This window comes from Pelophylax lessonae (genome assembly GCF_965119305.1).
Source record: "Pelophylax lessonae genome assembly, chromosome: 13".
In the NCBI taxonomy this organism is placed as follows: domain Eukaryota; kingdom Metazoa; phylum Chordata; class Amphibia; order Anura; family Ranidae; genus Pelophylax; species Pelophylax lessonae.
The window spans coordinates 131,050,107-131,067,746 of NC_138780.1; the positions used below are offsets into that span (position 1 = coordinate 131,050,107).

General features: G+C 48.1%; 1 protein-coding gene across 1 annotated transcript in view; it reads left to right on the forward strand.

The window, feature by feature from the left end:
- The window catches only part of RBM25 (RNA binding motif protein 25), an 83,976-nt gene that overhangs the window by 34,421 nt on the left and 31,915 nt on the right, over window positions 1-17,640 (forward strand). Inside the window, exons 9-12 of the mRNA XM_082275757.1 lie at window positions 450-730; window positions 1,015-1,195; window positions 10,347-10,436; window positions 10,520-10,593. Of these exons, the coding sequence (XP_082131883.1) occupies window positions 450-730; window positions 1,015-1,195; window positions 10,347-10,436; window positions 10,520-10,593 (626 nt within the window). The remainder of the gene's footprint in view (window positions 1-449; window positions 731-1,014; window positions 1,196-10,346; window positions 10,437-10,519; window positions 10,594-17,640) is intronic.

A 17,640-nucleotide genomic window follows, 5' to 3' on the forward strand; every position in this document is an offset into this window, starting at 1 on the left:
GCGGTCGCGGGTGCCCGGCGGACATCGCTTCTGTTTTTCGTGTAACAGAGTCGACCTGCCGCAGTGGGTCGGCAAGTGGTTAGTAGAACCCATTCTAATATTCCTAAAATATATATATATTTTTTAATAATAGAAGACTTAAACAAGCAGATGCTTGAATGCTGGGCATTTTTCATTCATATTGCATCAACTAGCTTGCACACCACTTCAGTGTTTTTTTTTTTTTACTCAAATATGAAGTGCTGCTTTAATTTTAGCCCAAGTCCCTTTACAGAAATCATGGTTGGAGATTGCTGTTCCTTGTAGCTATTTACTTCTTGCACGGAATCTAGTCTTGTGCCTTTTTTCTTTTTGCTACACATTTTGATTGTTTTTTTTTTTTTTTTTTTTTCTTTTTGATCCCTTTCTTTCATTCCCAGTGAATTAATACTTTCTATCTCTTTTTATAGAAACTTGAGGAAGAAAAGGGCAAAAAGGAAAAGGAGAGGATAGAAATTGAGAAAGAGAGACGTGAAAGAGAGCGAGAACGGGAACGAGAAAGGAGAGAACGGGAAAGAGAAAGAGATAAAGAACGCGAGCGAGAGCGTGAGAAGGAGAAAGAAAGAGAGAGAGAACGGGATCGTGATAGAAATAAAGACCGAGAACGAGACAGAGATCGTGATAGAGAACGAGATCGTGAAAAAGAGAGAGAACGAGCAAGAGACCACAGTAAAGACAGAAGCCGATCAAGGTATGGGCATAAAATATTGCTAATTGCAGTGTTCGGTGGTTCCCAATGGAATAGTATCTGGGGGATGATTTAATGACTTTCTCGCAATTTACCGCACCTATTTATAAGCTTGGATAATGTGCGTGGCTATAAATTAATGCCGTCTAAATATACAGATTGAATGTGGTGGGGAAATTGATTCTGGATTCTTGCCCAGTTCAGTTATGTCTGATTATAGGAAAACCGGTTTTATCTGGGTTTTGCTTCCTATTTACAATTGTGAGAACCCTTTTTTTTTTTCCAAGAGAGAAAAGCAGAGACCGGGAAAGAGAGAGAGAACGAGAGCGTGAACGAGAGAGAGAACGAGATAGAGATAGAGAAAGAGATAAAGAGAAGAAGCGAGACAGAGAAGAAGATGAAGAGGAAGCCTATGAACGTCGAAAACTGGAAAGAAAGTTGCGTGAAAAGGAAGCTGCATATCAAGAGGTAATTTCATGCAAAAGTCTTGAGTAATTAGGGGAGAGTGTACAGGACAGGAGTTAAAAATCTGACCTTTTAGTTCACCAAGAGTGTTGGGCAGTGATTTCTCGAGGTAAGCATTATAAATTCTAAACCCTCTTATGAACTGGTAGGTACAGGTGCATCTCAAAAATTGTAGAATATCAAAAAGGTAAATTTAGTAATTTAAAAAGTGACACTCTTATATTATATAGATTAATTACACAGTGATATAGAAAAGAGTATTTTCCTTGAGACACCGGACCCAACAATGCAATCAAAGCAACCTGGGCTTCCATAACACCCCAGTAGTGCCACAGGCTGATCGCCTCCATGCCACGCCGCATTGAAGCAGCAATTCATGCAAAAGGAGCCTCGACCAAGTATTGAGTGCATACTATACTGTACATGGTTATACTTTTCAGTAGGCCAACATTTCTATATTTAAAAATCTTTTTTTATTGGTCTTATGTAGTCTAATTTTCTGAGATGATGAATTTTAGGTTTTCGCTACCTGTAAGCCATAATCATCAAAATGAAAAGAAATGCTTGAAATATATCACTCTAATGAATCTAATGAGTTTCACTTTTTGAATTACTGAAATTACCTTTTAGGTATTCAAATTTTTTGAGATGCACCTGTATAATAAAGACATATAGTGCTTACACACACCTAAAGCATCTCAGGCATTTCCAGGTGGTTCTGAAACTTGTCTGCCCTTTACTTCCTCCTGCATATTCCTATTGGCCAGTGAGACAGCCCATAATAGTGGTGTGTCAATGGAAATGGTGAGGAGTCTTGGCTTAAAACAAAGTTCTAGCATTACCCAAAAGTATCAGAACTTTACTTGTCGTAACAGCCAGAGATTCAAATGTGACAAAATGAGTGCTGAACAAAACCTCAAATGTAACAACCAAAATGTAACCCTAACAGGTAAACTAAACAGTTTTACTCCACTAAAGTAACTCTGTAGCAGAATTTCTCTAAAGGAGAAGTACAGCCAAAGATCATTCGACTGTACTTCTCCTGTGGATCACAACAGTGCAGTTCGCTCTGCACTCCTGTGACCGGTTTTCAGCTGACGTCACAGAGTCAATCCAGGCTTGGGCAAGATCGCGCCAATGAAGTTGGGATCCTCCCACATGCTTGGACCAGTACCAAGCTCAGCCTGTCTGAATCACTGAGAACCTAAACCGGCTGCTCCAATCCCATCCACAGCCCACCAGCTCTCTGCTCAGGGAGCCCTATGAACTGAGAGATCGGGGTTTGCTCACTCTGTACTCAGTGTTTGGGGGTCGGGGGGGGCATGCAGCAGTGGACCGATGCTTCATCCACCTTGGTAAGGATGACTCTGGGGAAAAAAGTCTATTTCTCTTACGTCCTCCGACAGTCGCCGCCCATTCACACAGTCTTCACTAATGGGGTATTGCTTCCTCTCCAGGAGTTTCTAGACATAAGACTTGTAAAATAACAATTTATCTACATAGTCACACCCATGGGGGCTGCCCTTCCAGTCCAATACCCCCCTGCAATAGCCATCCCAACTCAGGTTGTCTTCTGCCTAGCTTAGGAGTGGATAGGCTTCCCTGTGCTGAGGCTACAGTCTCAGCCTTCCTCTTTTTTTCTTTTATGATTTATTTTCTGAAAATGTCATTTTTCTTTACTTTGCTAGCTGTTATTTTATCAGCACTAGTTAGTTGGATCTTCGGATGAAGACGGCGTTTGCGGAGCTGGGAATCGGACTGACCGTCCTGGTTCCCCAGGACAGAGGGTCAGATGGAATCCCAGCCCGCCATCGAGCGTTTCGCAGGCTATGTGTTCGCCCTGGCCTCGCAAACGACCCATCCCTGTCCATCAGGGATGCAGCCATGTGAGGTGGCTACCTCACTGGACACAGCATAGGTTCGTCTGTGCACTACAAGTGTCCTACGGTTCTGGCTGGCAGCACTCCCCTGCCATCTGAGGGTGGGCGGTTTCCCACTTGATAGGCACCCCACGCCATCGGGTACTGGTAAGTACATTCTTTGTGGGGCCTCTGGGGTCGGCAGTCCTGTGTGTCTGTGGTGTCCCCTGTGTCTGTGCGTTTTGGGCTCCCTGTTCCCGGTCCCTGCGGGGGTTTTTTATTCTCACAGCAGCGCTGTGTGGGGGATTGGGGGGTCCCTCTCCTGAGGTCACTTTAGGGTGCTTGGAGGTGCAGACACATGCGGCGACCGCTGCTGGGTTAAAAACTGCCGGTCCGCCATTTTAAGTGTGGGCAGCATGTCTGGCTTCATTATGGGCGTTTATGCAGCATGCTATGTAGTGATTTTGGCGCCATCTTGCGTGTGGCAAACGATTGTTCCGAGCACGTGTCGGCGGCCATCTTGCCGAAGCCTCTCATTAGTTTCAATGGGCATCCATTTTCCCTTGGTCTGCAGCATTCAGTTCAGCCTCCAGCGTTGACATCACTTCCTCCTTTCTCACAGAGCCGACTGAAGGAGCTGGTAACACACTGTGGGGTTCTGTCCTGCTGTTCCTTTCCTGTCCTATTTTGTGCAATCTTCCTGGTCAATTTTGTCCCTGCGGGGGGGGCCTGTGTTCCACAGTCTCTATAGCGGTGCGCTGCGGGGTCTACGGCGCTCTTAAAGGGCCAGTTTTAAAAACTTTATTTCTGTTATGGAATCCCAGGAAAGCAAATTCCCTCCAGCTTTCGTGGGGGATTCAGGGTCCTCTGAATCCTCTAACCAGACTAATTTGGCAGCTGTTGTGGCAACTTTGGTGGCAAAAATGGATGTGCTGATGTGAACGTGCTGCTAGGAAAAGGCCTAGGATTTCCTTCTGAGTGTGACATGGTTGCTGTAGGTAGCGTGGCCCTTTCGGGGTCTCGCTCTTCTCAGGACCCGCAAGAGTCTGAGGGGGAGGCAGGGGTGGATGACTCCCAACCCCCCCCCCCCCCCCCCCCCCCCCGCAACCGGGTCCCCCGAGGAAAGCGCAGCTATGGATGAGTTGATCCTAGCAGTAAAGGAAACACTACATTTGGAGGATGAGCCCACCCCTCCGGGCGTTGTGTCCTCTTTCGGTACACACAGGACCCGCAAGACGGCGCAGGTTTTTCCTTGCCCCGCAGAGTTTCACAATAAGGTGAATGAGCTATGGCGTAACTTGAAACACACCTTCGTGGTGCCTAAGAAGTTTCAACTTCTCTACCCTTTTGCGGCCACTACGGCTGCGCGCTGGTGTGTGCCTCCTCAAATGGATCACACGGTGGCCAGATTGAACAAGGCTACCTTGGTCCCCACGAGGACTCCCCGGTGTTTAGGGACCCTACTGATAGGAGGCTGGAATCTCTTGCCCGACATTCCTATATGGTGGCGGGTTCCATGCTCAAGCCTATTTTTTTCCTCCGTGATGGTGGCTCAAGCTGTGGCGGATTGGACCAAGGTGCTCAAACGCACCCTCGTGGCTGACTCTGCCCCTCCCACTACAGTGGAGATGGTGGATCAGATTTATCGGGGGGGGGGTCATGTTTTTGTGCGATGCGGCTCTAAATGAGGCCCCTTTGGCAGTGCGCTGTCCACTGTTGCAGTGATTAACCGTCGCTTAATCTGGTTGAAGAGCTGGTCGGCTGACCAGAAATCCAGGAAGACGGTGGCTGACGGGGTCTCGCCTTTTTGGGGAATCCCTGGATGAATTGGTTAAAGGAGTCACTGGGGGCAAGAGCACACTGCTGCCCCAGAACTCTAAGGGGGAATTTTTCCGCGGTAAGCGGGCCCCCTCCTTTAAACCTAATCAAGGATCCTTTCGTGCCTTCAGGGCGCAGAACAAGGGTAAACCCTTCAAGGGCCAAGGTGGCCAAAAAAAACCTGGTTCGGCAAACAAAAATCCGGCCAGGCTGGGACGGCGGCTCAGTCCGCCTCTGCCTGAAGGGACGCCCTCACCCGTTTCAGGGGTGGGGGGACGTTTGCGTGGTTTCCTCCATCCTTGGCTGCTCCGAATCACGGACAGGTGGGTTCAGGAAATCATTTGTTCAGGGTACAAGATCGAATTTCTTTCACGGCCGGCGAACAGATTCTTTCCCTCAAATCTTCATTTGACCCCAGGGCGGTTACAGGACCTACATCAGGCGGTGCAGCATCTGCTCGCCCAGGGAGTTGTTGTCCCGGTGCCTCATTGGGACCGGTTTTGAGGTTTTTTATTCGAATCTGTTCACTGTGCCCAGAAAGGAGGGCAAAGTGCATCCGATTCTGTACTTAAAAGCGCTGAACTGCTTCGTACGCGCTCGAAAATTCTGCATGGAATCACTCCGCTCGGTGGTGGCCTCCCTGAATCCGGGTGAGTTCCTGGCCTCTATAGGAGGCCTAAAGGATGCGTATCTACACATCCCCATTTTCGAGGGTCATCAGAGGTACCTCCGATTTGTTATCGTGAAGGATCATTACCAGTCTGTGGCATTACCTTTCGGTCTCGCTTCGGCTCCAAGGGTCTTTACCAAAGTGTTGGCGCCTGTTCTGGGCCTGTTGCGGGCACAGGGCATTGTGGTCTGGATATCTGGACGATCTCCTGTTAAGATCGCGTGCCTGTCAGAGCCTGCTGCGCGATCTGTCCACTACGGTCCAGACGCTTCAGGAGTTCGGTTGGACAATCGACGTTCAGAAGTCGACCTTGTCTCCTTCGGTTCGTCTCCCGTATCTGGGAATGGTTCTGGACTCTGCTCAAGCAAAGGTGTTCTTACCGGAGGACAAGCTCCGGACCCTACAGAACGAGGTCAGGTCCCTCAGGGAAAACAAATCCTCGTCACTCAGGGCCTGTATGCGCTCCCTGGGGTTGATGGTATCTGCCTTCGAGGCAATACCATTTGCACAGTTTCACACGCGATCTCTCCAAGCGGAGATCCTGGCCAGGTGGGACAGACTGCCTCAGTCCTTGGACCTGAGTGTCTCTGAGCCGCCAAACCAGAATGGATCTGTTGTGTTGGCTTCAGTCCCCAGCTGTGTCGGACGGAAAATCCTTCTGGCCAATTCTGTGGACAAGACTGTGTGAATGGGCAGCGACTGTCGGACTCGGAGAAAGGAATTTTACGGTAAGATTTTACAAAAATTCGGTTATTTTTAAAGCAGCGTTCCACCCATTTTTTTATTTTGTTGCAACATATAGTTGGATTGCAATTGCCTTTACAAATGGCTAATTCTTTTTTTCGCCAGCATTTCCGGCTGTGGCCGCCTAGGCGATTACGTCACTAGGCGTTTACGTCACTAGGCATTTTGCAATGGCTTCTGGGTTAGTAGCGTCTTGTATCCCAGGAGTCCTTGCGAATCGCCTAGTGTGAAATCCTGCAACGTGTCAGAAGCAAGGAGTGCTGCGCTGTTGCATTTTTGTTCAACCGCGAGATCGGGAGGTGCATGCTGGGTAGCCAGCAGCACCGAATCCCAGAAATAGATATAGTATAGTTACGTAGTGAGGTCGAAAAAAGACACCAGTCCATCCAGTTCAACCTATGGTGTGTGTGTGTGTGTGTGTGTCATCCCCACTGCTCTGACAGTAAAGAACCCCCTACGTGTTTTAAGGTTAAAGCGGTAGTATCCCGCTTTTTGACACTTTTACCCACAGGTAAGCCTATAATAAGGCTTACCTGTAGGTACAAATAATATCTCCTAAACCGGCATGGTTTAGGAGATATTTGCAGTGCATGCAGCCGCTCGCGCTCTGAAGGTCCGGGGGGGACCTTCAATTTTGTTTGCCGGGAGCTTGCCGGAAAATCACTCCCGCGCGGGAGTGACGTCATCGTGGCTCCGGCCAATCATTGCGACGGAGCCGTCTCTTTCGGCCAATCACCGTCGAACCCGGAAGAGACGGCGAGGGATCATGGCAGCGCCCGCAGCGATGTTCGTGGGTCCGTGTCGGGGCTTTGTTCTAAGGTAAGTTACACATAATGGGCTAGTATGCAATGCATACTAGCTCATTATGCCTTTGTCTTGCAGGTTTTTTTTTTATTTTTTTTTTTAGGGTTTACAACCGCTTTAAACCGCTTTTCCTCTAGTTTCAGGGAGTGGCCATGTGTCTTATTGTATTCCTTTCTCTGAAAAGTTTGTTTCTTATGCTCTGGTCACCAGTACAATATTTGTACATTGATATCAACAGGGCTTCAGATGCCCACAGTGGACGTGGACCATGTCAGCTTTGAGATCCAGATATTTTTTTAAACCTAAATTAAAAGGACTATACTATAGATACTATCTGAATGTTACAGATAAAGTGGACCAAATTACAGCAGGGTAATAAAAAATAAAAAAAATTTGACTTGGGGGACTGCAACTCTGCTTTAACTTGCGTTAGAAGCAATGACACTAACCTACAAACACTAAAAACAAAATATTTAGAATCTGGTTGTGTAAAAACTGAAGGAATTTATTGGAGACCACTTGCATTACTTTTTGTATTATGGCAAATATGTAAAAAAAAAATGTGTAGGGGAGATATCAGTTTACATTAGGTTTAAAAAAGAATTACCCGCCTCACAAGAGGTTTTGGAACAGCACCTGGCCTTGGGTACCATCAAGAGCCAGGTTTCAGCCTTGGCGATTTTTCTTTCAATGTCCTTTTGGCTACGCATTCCTTGGTTCACACCTTTTGTTTAGGGGGTTCGCCACTTTCCTCCACCTATGCCGTCTCCGTTGCCTCCATGAGATCTCAATTTGGTACTGTCGGTTCTTCAGAAACCACCTTTTGAAACTACTTGCAAGATTCCTCTGCTTACACTGTCCCAGAAGGTAGCCTTCTTGGTGGCGCATACTTCTGCGCACAGAGTGTCTGAGCTGGCTGCCTGGTCTTCAGGGCTGCTTTTAGAAATGATGGGGCCCTGTACAACCTACCTGACGGGGCCCCCTTCAACCCCACCCTCGACCCACCCCTGGCCCCACCTTAAAACAAAATGCAGGTTTGTCACCATTTACATATAGGCGTGGGACTAACGTGTGCGTTCGCAATTGCGCATGAGCACAGGGGAACGGGAGCTTTAACAAAGTTTTATATTTTATTTAACTTTTTTTTTTTTTACACTGTATCTTTACATTTCTTTTTTTCTCTTTTATTGCTATCAGAATGGATGAACAACATCCCTTGCGATAGCATGGGCCATGACAGGTCCTCTTTATGGAGAGGTCTGGGCTCTTAGACCCCAAATCTCTCCTCTGGCCTCCAAAGCATCCAATCAAACCAGGATTGTTTGATCAGATGCTTGTTCAAGCCGGTAATGGCTTGGTTACATGAGACAGAAACCAGAAATAATAAAATCCTCATCGCTTCTGTTTTCTGACGTCACACAGTGGGAGGAACATCAGTTCCTCTCACTGTGTCCCAGCAAGCGAATGCTGCTGGTCGCCTTAACAGGCTCCCACATCGCTTAGGAGAACCCGGTAAAGGCGTTGGCTGGAGGGACCCCCTTCTGTCACCTGTACATCGCTGAGCAGGAAGCAGTTAAAGGGGATTGTTTGGGGGGGCGGGGGAGTAAAAACGCAGAGCTCAGCTGCACGTTTACTGCCCCCCAATGCAAGTGTAAAGTAGCATCTCATTGTGTTTTATGATCTTCAGCATGAAAAACGCACATGCCCTATCAGTGTGTCACTTGGCTGCTGGGGGTGCTGACTTTATTATAGCTGTACTGTGTTGAAGTCTGTAACACTCAGTACAGCCATAAGTTAACAAAGTCAGCACTTAAGTCATGTGACACACTGACACAGGGCAAGTGCTGACTAGGCAGCCTGTGTGATTTTCATGCTGAAGATCATAGGACACAGTGAGGAGGACTCAATACTTTATTCTGCATTCACTGTGTCCAATGCAGCCATGTTGTCCTCCTGCTCCTCTGTCGCCTGCTGAGCCGCTCGTCACCTCACTCACACTAGTCTCAGCATCTGAGGACGGGAGGCGGGAGCTTAGCAGAGCAATGTAATATCCCTCCGCCAGGGAACACAGTGGGCAGTGGCAGTCGGCTCGCCGGAACTATATGGCAGCAAATCATCACTGGTCTACAGCGCTTTGTACTCATGCGCCCGAAAATAGGAAAAAAGTCCCTATACTGCAGTCACCTCTTGGGCCCCTCTGTTGGCTTAATGGGGCCCAGGAAAATGTATTTATACCCCCCACGTAACCCCCAGTAAAAGTGTTTGCGAAATCCTATTTTTTTTTTTTTTTTTTTTTATCATGGAGAAATAACTGGACTGCTGCCCGGGCCCCCTTGTGGAGCTAATGGGGCCGGGCCCGGTACAACAGGGCCGGTTGTACTGCCCTATCAGCGGCCCTGCTTGTCTTGTTGTTGTTCAGCTTATTTTTTGGTTCACAGAGATAAAGTGGTGCTTTGCCCTTGTCAGTCATTCCCTCCTGTCTTTGGTTTCCATCTGAACGGAGACATTGTGTTGCCCTCCCTGTGTCCTAAGCATCCTAAGGAGATTGCCTTGCATTCTCTGGGTGTGGTTCGGGGTGTACGTAGCGGTAACCGAGTCATTTAGGAAATCACTCACTTTTTGTACTTACGAATGATCCTCGCAAGGGGTTGGCCGCGTCTTCTGCGACCATTTCCGTATGGATCAGACAGATGGTAGTGCAGGCCTGCTCAATCAAGGGTCAGGTTCCTCCTTTCCCTGTTAAGGCGGCGCTTAGTGTCTCCTGGGCCTTCCGCGATCGGGCGTCACTGATGCAGGTTTGCAAGGCGGCCACCTGGTCCTCTATGCACGCTTTCACAAAATTTTACGAAGTAGATGTGCTGTCATCTGCGGATGCTGCTTTTGGCCGCAGGGTTTTGCAGGCAGCTGTTTGAAAGGACTAGTCCTCTTTGAGGGTGTATGTTTTTTCAGGTGAGCTCCAATTGTTGCTGGTTGAGCTCAATGTTGCCTGGTTGGCTAGGTTCAGCCTTTGGGATTTTTTTTCTGCTGTTTATTTTTTCCCCACCCCTCATTTTTGACACTGCCTTGGGACGTCCCAATGGTCAAAAAGATTCTGGAGCTGTGTCCGTCGATGAACATCAGAGAAAAGGATTTTACGGTAAGACAAAAATCCAATTTTTACTTTAATGCAAGGAATGCATTTAGGTAGAAAAAAAGTGTTGGCTTTATAAATGCTTTAAAGCGGGGGTTTTTTTTTGCTAATTTTTCCTTTGTTTTTCAGCGTCTTAAAAACTGGGAAATCAGAGAGCGGAAAAAAGCCAGAGATTATGAGAAGGACGCAGAAAGGGAGGAGGAAAGACGAAGGGACATGGTAGGTTTTAAAAGGTTGTCTAACCCTGAATCTTTTTAATTTGTTTTATGGCAACTAATCTTTTGTTACCTGGCCTATAATAGGCAAAAGAAGCCAAAAGGTTGAAGGAATTTTTGGAAGATTATGACGATGACAGAGATGATCCAAAGTATTACAGGTAATTTTTTATTTGATTACATTCTCAGTTTACACTCAATTATTTAAACAGGAATAGATGGTGCTTGCAGTACAACCATATTATTATGGAGTTTGCCCGTAATTGTCTTCATTGGTGCTTTGCATATATGCTAGAAAAAACCCTCAAACCCTTTTTGTTCAAAGAATTAAATATTCTGTGCTACTGTGTGCAGAATCAGAGACTTTGTAATGGACCATACATTGCCCAAGCTAATTACAGGGAAGTAATGTCAAGTGAAATAAAAATGACTTTAACAATCCTGTAACATTTATAGTGTTTAGCTCAATGCCTTTAGAAAGCTTTTCATCATAATCATACAGCACACAGGACTTGTATTTTTAGACTAAAGGTTTAATGCTGCTACCTTTAGGTGACTCGACACTGGCAAAAACTTTTGTTAGGGCCACCCGTAGAACATACACGTATAACCCCCTCCCACTTTGTGAGTCTCTAGTTTTTCTCTTTTGTTCATTGACTGACACGGCTCCAAATATTCTTAACCATTGGGTTATACTGCCCCCTACAGGAGTAGTACACTAGGCAGAAAAAAAGATTGACTACGCCTATGGGCAGACCCAGGGGGTATACTCCCCACCCTCAGCTATAGGCACTCAGTCCTAGTCAGGAGTAAGGACCTAGTTCCTTTCTGGGATCTTTGGTCCTGGCATTTTTTTCCTTTTCTTCTTAGATTTTTTTTCTATTTTTCCTGTGAGAATCTACAGTTAACTGCTGGACTGGGCAACGAGCTGGATATTTTATGAAAATCCAATGGTCGCCCCAGTCTGGCCAGCGAGCGCATGCAGACCAGAGCTTCGCGCTGGGTCGGCCACGACAGGCCCCATCCTGGACCTTGCGGCCAGCGAGTCAAACGTCTCGCGGGGACACATATGACCGGGCGCCGATAGTCAGCGTCAATGTTACCCTGGCTTACAGCCCCCTCACTTCGGTGGTGAGAAGGTCTGTCTTGGGAGTGTTACCCGCACGCTGGACCGGTAAGTAGATGGCCCCTTCCCTCCTTTTTGGACAGTGAGTGGGGCGCGGGTACTCCCTGGGGTGGTCGGTCCTTCCCGGGGTTCACCTTCACTCACCCCCCTACCCCCGGCATCGGGTTGGTTGTACTGGGGTGGGGTGTGTCTCCTTGGGTCTCCCTTGGGCTATGTGTTAGGCTTAGAGAGTGGGTGATCAGGCTTCTGCGGGTCCACCCTCAACGTGGTCGGATCCGACGATAATTTAGATAAAAACCAAAGAATCCGCGCTTAGGATAAAAACTATAAAACAGAGCTTGGCTGCAGCCCACTTAAAAATACAGCCCAAAAAGATGTATTGAATGTATGTATTGGAGAGATGAGGTAGATTGTCTAATAATGATTTGATCAATATCAATTATGGTGTAAAGGGTTGATTTTTGTGAGGCAAAGTGATGGTGCAGTTGAAAAAAAATATAATAAAAAGAACTCCTTTACAGTGTATAACAATGCGAAATGGATATATATATATATATATATATATATATATATATATATATATATATATATATATATATATATATATATATATATATATATATTTTTTTTTTTTTTTTTTTTTTTGTAAAGAAAGTGCAACGTGCCAAGAATTAAGTGGTGTACTGTCTCAAAAAAAGTGCAGAGAGTGCTGTATATAACAGGTGAAGTCCTGTTAGTGTATACCAACAATACGAAATAACTATAAGTATATGCTTCTGTGAAAAAAGTGCAACGTGCCAAGAATTAAATGGTATGCTGCATCAAATAAAAAGTGCAGAAAGTGCTTTATATAACAGGTGTGGTCACCTGCAGACAAATTAATAATTGTGTATACTGTAACTCCAATGAACACTAAAGTTCTATATCATATACTAAATAAAAATGAAAATTCAATAGAAAGTACAAAACACTGTGATATAACAATTAGTGTCCAATAAAATACTATATAATAATAAATACGTGATCCTATCAAAAGGTTAAAAAAACATTTATAGGTCCATAATGAAATGCACGGTTTCAATGTAACTTGCAAAGTCCATATGAATATGTATAAAGAATTCAGAAATCAATAGTCAATAAAAAAAGTGCAACCTCAAATTAGTGAAAAAAAGTGTCCAAAATTCTTATACAAAGTTCATAAAAGACATTAAGGTGCTCTTTTTTTTGCAGTGACCCAGAGTGCCGTGAGTGGGCGAAGAATAAGGTTGCTCCCCCTCTCCTTACGTCCCACGCTTACCAGAATCAAACACCCCTGCAGGGGTAGACCTCGGTTCGATATTGGGGATCGCTCCCTCACATCGGCAATCTGGTTCCTATTGATTTCCGGTATCACCCAGTCTCCTCAATCGCACTCCAACTCAATACAAAAAGTGGCTTACAGCATCGGTGTCACCATCAATTGGAAAATAGCCAGATAACCCCGGGATGGTTCTGGCTATTTTCCAATTGATGGGGACACCGATGCTGTAAGCCACTTTTTGTATTGAGTTGGAGTGCGATTGAGGAGACTGGGTGATACCGGAAATCAATAGGAACCAGATTGCCGATGTGAGGGAGCAAACCCCAATATCGAACCGAGGTCTACCCCTGCAGGGGTGTTTGATTCTGGTAAGCGTGGGACCTAAGGAGAGGGGTAGCCGGCATTCTATGATGGGCAGAACGCTTGTTCCAGCTCACATTTTCCAGGGTTGGATACCTGGTAGGCTGATTACCTCAGGCGTTGGACCAGGGGGAATGATACTTCATCCGAAGCCGTTTCATCGTTTGTCTCCGGCGGGGCTTTCCCGAGGTAGACCTTTTGGCCTATCGACTCAACAGGAAGGTGCAGAGGTTTGTGGCACGATCACGGGATCCTCTGGCTGATGCAACAGACATGCTGGTGGGCCCATGGGGTCAGTATCGTCTGATTTTCTCTTGCGTCCTCTGACAGTCGCCGCCCACTCATACAATCTGCGGCGGTTCCACCGCTGTATGGGGGGTTTTGGGGGTCTCCTATGTGCCTGAGGTGCTTGTGCAACTATTTGGGCAACTGTACATGGTGTGTGGGGGCCGCTTTTGGCGCAAAACCGCGCGGCCGCCATTTTAGGTGTGGGCAGGCTGTTTGGCCTCATAGTGAGGGCAGCAGTCATTTTCTACTATGCTTTTGGCGCCGATTGGGCACCATCCTTAGTGTGGGCAAATTGTTCTTGTGTGGACAGCGGCCATTTTCCCAGAGCTTTTCCCATAGACTTGTATTGGCAACAATTTTTTTGTGGCTCAGGGCTGTTTTTGCCTCTAGGGGTGTGAGGTCACTTCCTCTTTCTTCTCTTCAGATCGTTCTGCAGCGTGGGGCAAGTATAGCGCACTGTGGGGGGCTTTTACTCTATTTCCTGGCCTGCATTCCCGCTAGCATTCATTTTTTGCAGTTTCCTGTAGCACAGGACTTGCTCTCCATTTGCGATGGGGACCGCGGGAATCGCCGATTTTGAAGGGTCAGCGTAATTTAAATTGAGATTGTTACTATGGAGTCCCAGGATGGCAAATTCCCCCCAGATCTGGTGGAGGGTTCAGGTACTCCTGCATCCTCTGCTATAGTCTCACTTACTGCTGCACTTGCGACTTTAGCGTCAAAAGTTGATTTGTTAATGTCTGACCGGGCTGATTCAGAGCCAGATTTGGTTGCCACGGACAGTGTACCCCCTGAGGAGTCTCAGTCCTCTCAGTCGGATGTGGAGGAGGAGGATTCCTCAGGACCAGCATGGGATCGCGCTGCGGTGTCCGCGCTTATTAGCTCTGTGAAAGACACTTTAAATTTGGATGATGAGCCCCACCTGTCGGGTAAGCGGTCTTCCTTTGGGACCCGCAAAGCCCAAAATCGGGTCAGGTTTTTCCTTGGGTCAGGAGTTTCACGAAACCGTGAATGATCAATGGCGCCGTATAAAACATAATTTTGTGGTGCCAAAGAGATTTCAGTACCGTTATCCCTTTGCGGATCCGGTGGTTTCTCGCTGGACTGCGGCTCCTAAGGTGGACCACATTGTGTCCAGGTTAAATAAGGCCACTTTAATGCCCGCAGAAGATTCTCCGGTGTTTAAAGACCTGGCGGATAGGCGGGTGGAAACACTTTCCCGCCACATCTATCTTGTAGCGGGTTCCTTGCTGAAACCCGTGTTCGCTTCAGTAATGGTCTCTCAGGTTGTTGTGGAGTGGGCCAGGGCGATTAAGCGCACTCTTAATTGCTGACTCCGCCTCTCCTGCTCTGGAGATGGTGGATCAAATGGGCCAGGCTGTTTTTTACCTGTGTGTGTGACGCGACCTTAGATGAGGCCCCTTTAGTCGCACGACTTTCAGCAGTTGCAATTCGTCGCATTGTTTGGTTAAAAAGCTGGTCGGCCGACCAGTCTTCGAAGAAGACAGTGTCTGACATCCCTTATGCGGGGAGTCGTCTTTTTGGGGACTCTCTGGATGAACTAGTCAAAGGGATCACTGGGGGCAAGAGCACTCTGTTGCCCCAGGTGCCCAGGGGAAAATCATTTCGCGGCAAGCGGGGTCCCTCCTTTAAACCTAACCAGGGGTCCTTTCATGCCTTCAAGGCACAAGACAAAGGTAAATCCTTCAAGGCCCCTTGTGGCCAGAAGAAGCCTTGGGCGGGCAAGACAAAAGCCGCCCACACTGTCACAGCGGCTCAGTCCGCCTCGTCCTTAATGGGCGCCCTCACCCGTTTCAGGGGTGGGGGGACGTTTGCGTTTTCCCGAGCCTTGGCTGTCCAAGATTCAGAACAGGTGGGTTCAAGAACTTATTCGTTCAGGATACAAGATCGAGTTTCGATCTCGCCCCGCAGACAGATTCTTTCCCTCAAATCTTCATTTAACGCCCGATCGTTTCCGAGATCTCCATCGGCCGGTTCAGGATCTCCTTGCGCAAGGGGTGGTTGTCCCGGTTCCACAGCGGGACAGGTTTGGGGGTTTTTACTCGAATCTGTTCACAGTGCCCAGAAAGGAGGGCAAGGTGCGTCCGATTCTGGACTTTCTAAACCGCTTTGTGCGTGTTCAGAAGTTCCGAATGGAGTCCCTCCGGTCGGTGGTGGCATCCCTGAGTCCAGGGGATTTCCTGGCTTCCATCGACCTCAAGGATGCGTATCTACACATCCCTATTTACGAGGGTCATCAGAGGTACCTCCGATTCGCAATAGCGGAGGAACACTATCAGTTCGTGGCGTTGCCTTTCGGCCTCGCTTCGGCTCCAAGGGTTTTTACCAAAGTGTTGGCTCCTGTTCTAGCCTTGTTATGGGTACAGGGGATTGCCATCCTCGGTTACCTGGACGATCTCCTATTAAGGTCGAGCTCCAGTGTCACTCTGTTGCGCGATCTGTCGATCACTGTTCAGACGCTCCAGGAGTTAGGGTGGACCATCAATTTTCAGAAGTCGACTTTGTCCTCTTCTGTTCGCCTCCCTTACCTGGGGATGATTTTGGACTCCGCCCAGGCGAAGGTCTTTCTTCCGGAGGACGAGGTCAGGTCCCTCAGGGACAACGAGTTTTCCTCGCTTCGGACCTGCATGCGGTCCCTGGGCTTGATGGTGTCGGCTTTCGAGGCGATCCCATTTGCAGTTTCACACGATCTCTTCAAGCGGAGATTCTGGTCTGGTGGGACAGACATCCTCACTCTTAGGGAAGGAGGATTTATTTGAGCCCCCAAGTCAGATCAGATCTCCTGTGGTGGCTCCAGTCTCCAGCTCTGAAGGAAGGCAAGTCCTTTCGTCCATTGCTATGGACTGTGGTCACCACGGACGCCAGCCTGTCGAGTTTTGGGCAAGTTGTCTACCCAGGGCATTTGGTCGGAGGGGGAATCCTCCCTGCCGATGTCTTGAAACTTTGGGCAATCAGGCTCTGTTTGCTCCGTTGGTCGGATCGACTTCGTGGCTGCCCAGTGCGTGTACAGACGGACAACGCAACTGCGGTGGCTTACATCAATCACCAAGGGGGCACCAGGAGTGCCCGGGCGGCCAAGGAAGTGGCCGAGATTCTGTACTGGGCCGAGATGCAGGTCCTGGCAATTTCGGCTGTTCACATTCCAGGTGTGGAGAACTGGCAGGCGGACTATCTGAGTCTCCAGACCCTGGATTAAGGGGAATGGTCCCTCCACCCGGAGGTGTTTCAGATGCTGTGTGCGTGGTGGGGATCCCCGGACGTGGATCTGTTTGCGTCTCAACAACAAGGTGGGAAGGTTCGTGGCATGAACGCACGACCCTCGGATGCCTTGGTGGTGCCTTGGCATCAGTATCAGCTGATTTATGCCTTTCCCCCGATTGAGTTGTTGTCCAGATTCCTTCACAGGTTGGTCTTGGAACCGAGGTTGGTGATTCTGGTGGCCCCAGACTGGCCGCGTCGGTCTTGGTACGCGGACATAATGCAACTGGTCGTCGACCCTCCCTGGCGACTCCCGCTAAGAGACGATCTTCTGTCTCAAGGGCCGATCTTCCATCCTGCTTTAGTCGCTGGCTTTGACGGCGTGGCTGTTGAAAGCCAGGTCTTGAGAGACAGGTCTCTCATCGGCGGTCATTCCTACCTTGCTCAAGACCAGGAAGGCCTCCTCGGGTAAGATTTATTATCGTACCTGGAAGGCTTATTTCGCCTGGTGCGAGCTGCAGTGGTTCTATCCACGCTCCTTTTCGGTGGGGAGAGTGTTGGCTTTCCTGCAAACTGGTGTGGAGCAGCGTCTTGTGCTGACCACTATTAAGGGCCAGTGGTCTGCGCTGGCCATTCTTTCTGCTCCCCTTGGCGTCTAATTACTTGACACGCACCTTCATTCAAGGTGTGCGTCATCTGGCTCCCTCTAGGAAGGCACCCTTGGGACCTGAATTTGGTTCTGTCCGTTTTGCAACATTCTCCCTTTGAGAACAACCGGGAGATTCCTCTGCCGGTGCTGTCACAAAGTTTCCTTTCTGGTGGCGATCACATCTGCTCGCAGAGTGTCGGAGTTGGCGGCCCTGTCTTGCCGCTCCCCCTATCTGGCTGTTCATAGGGATAAAGTGGTCTTGCGAC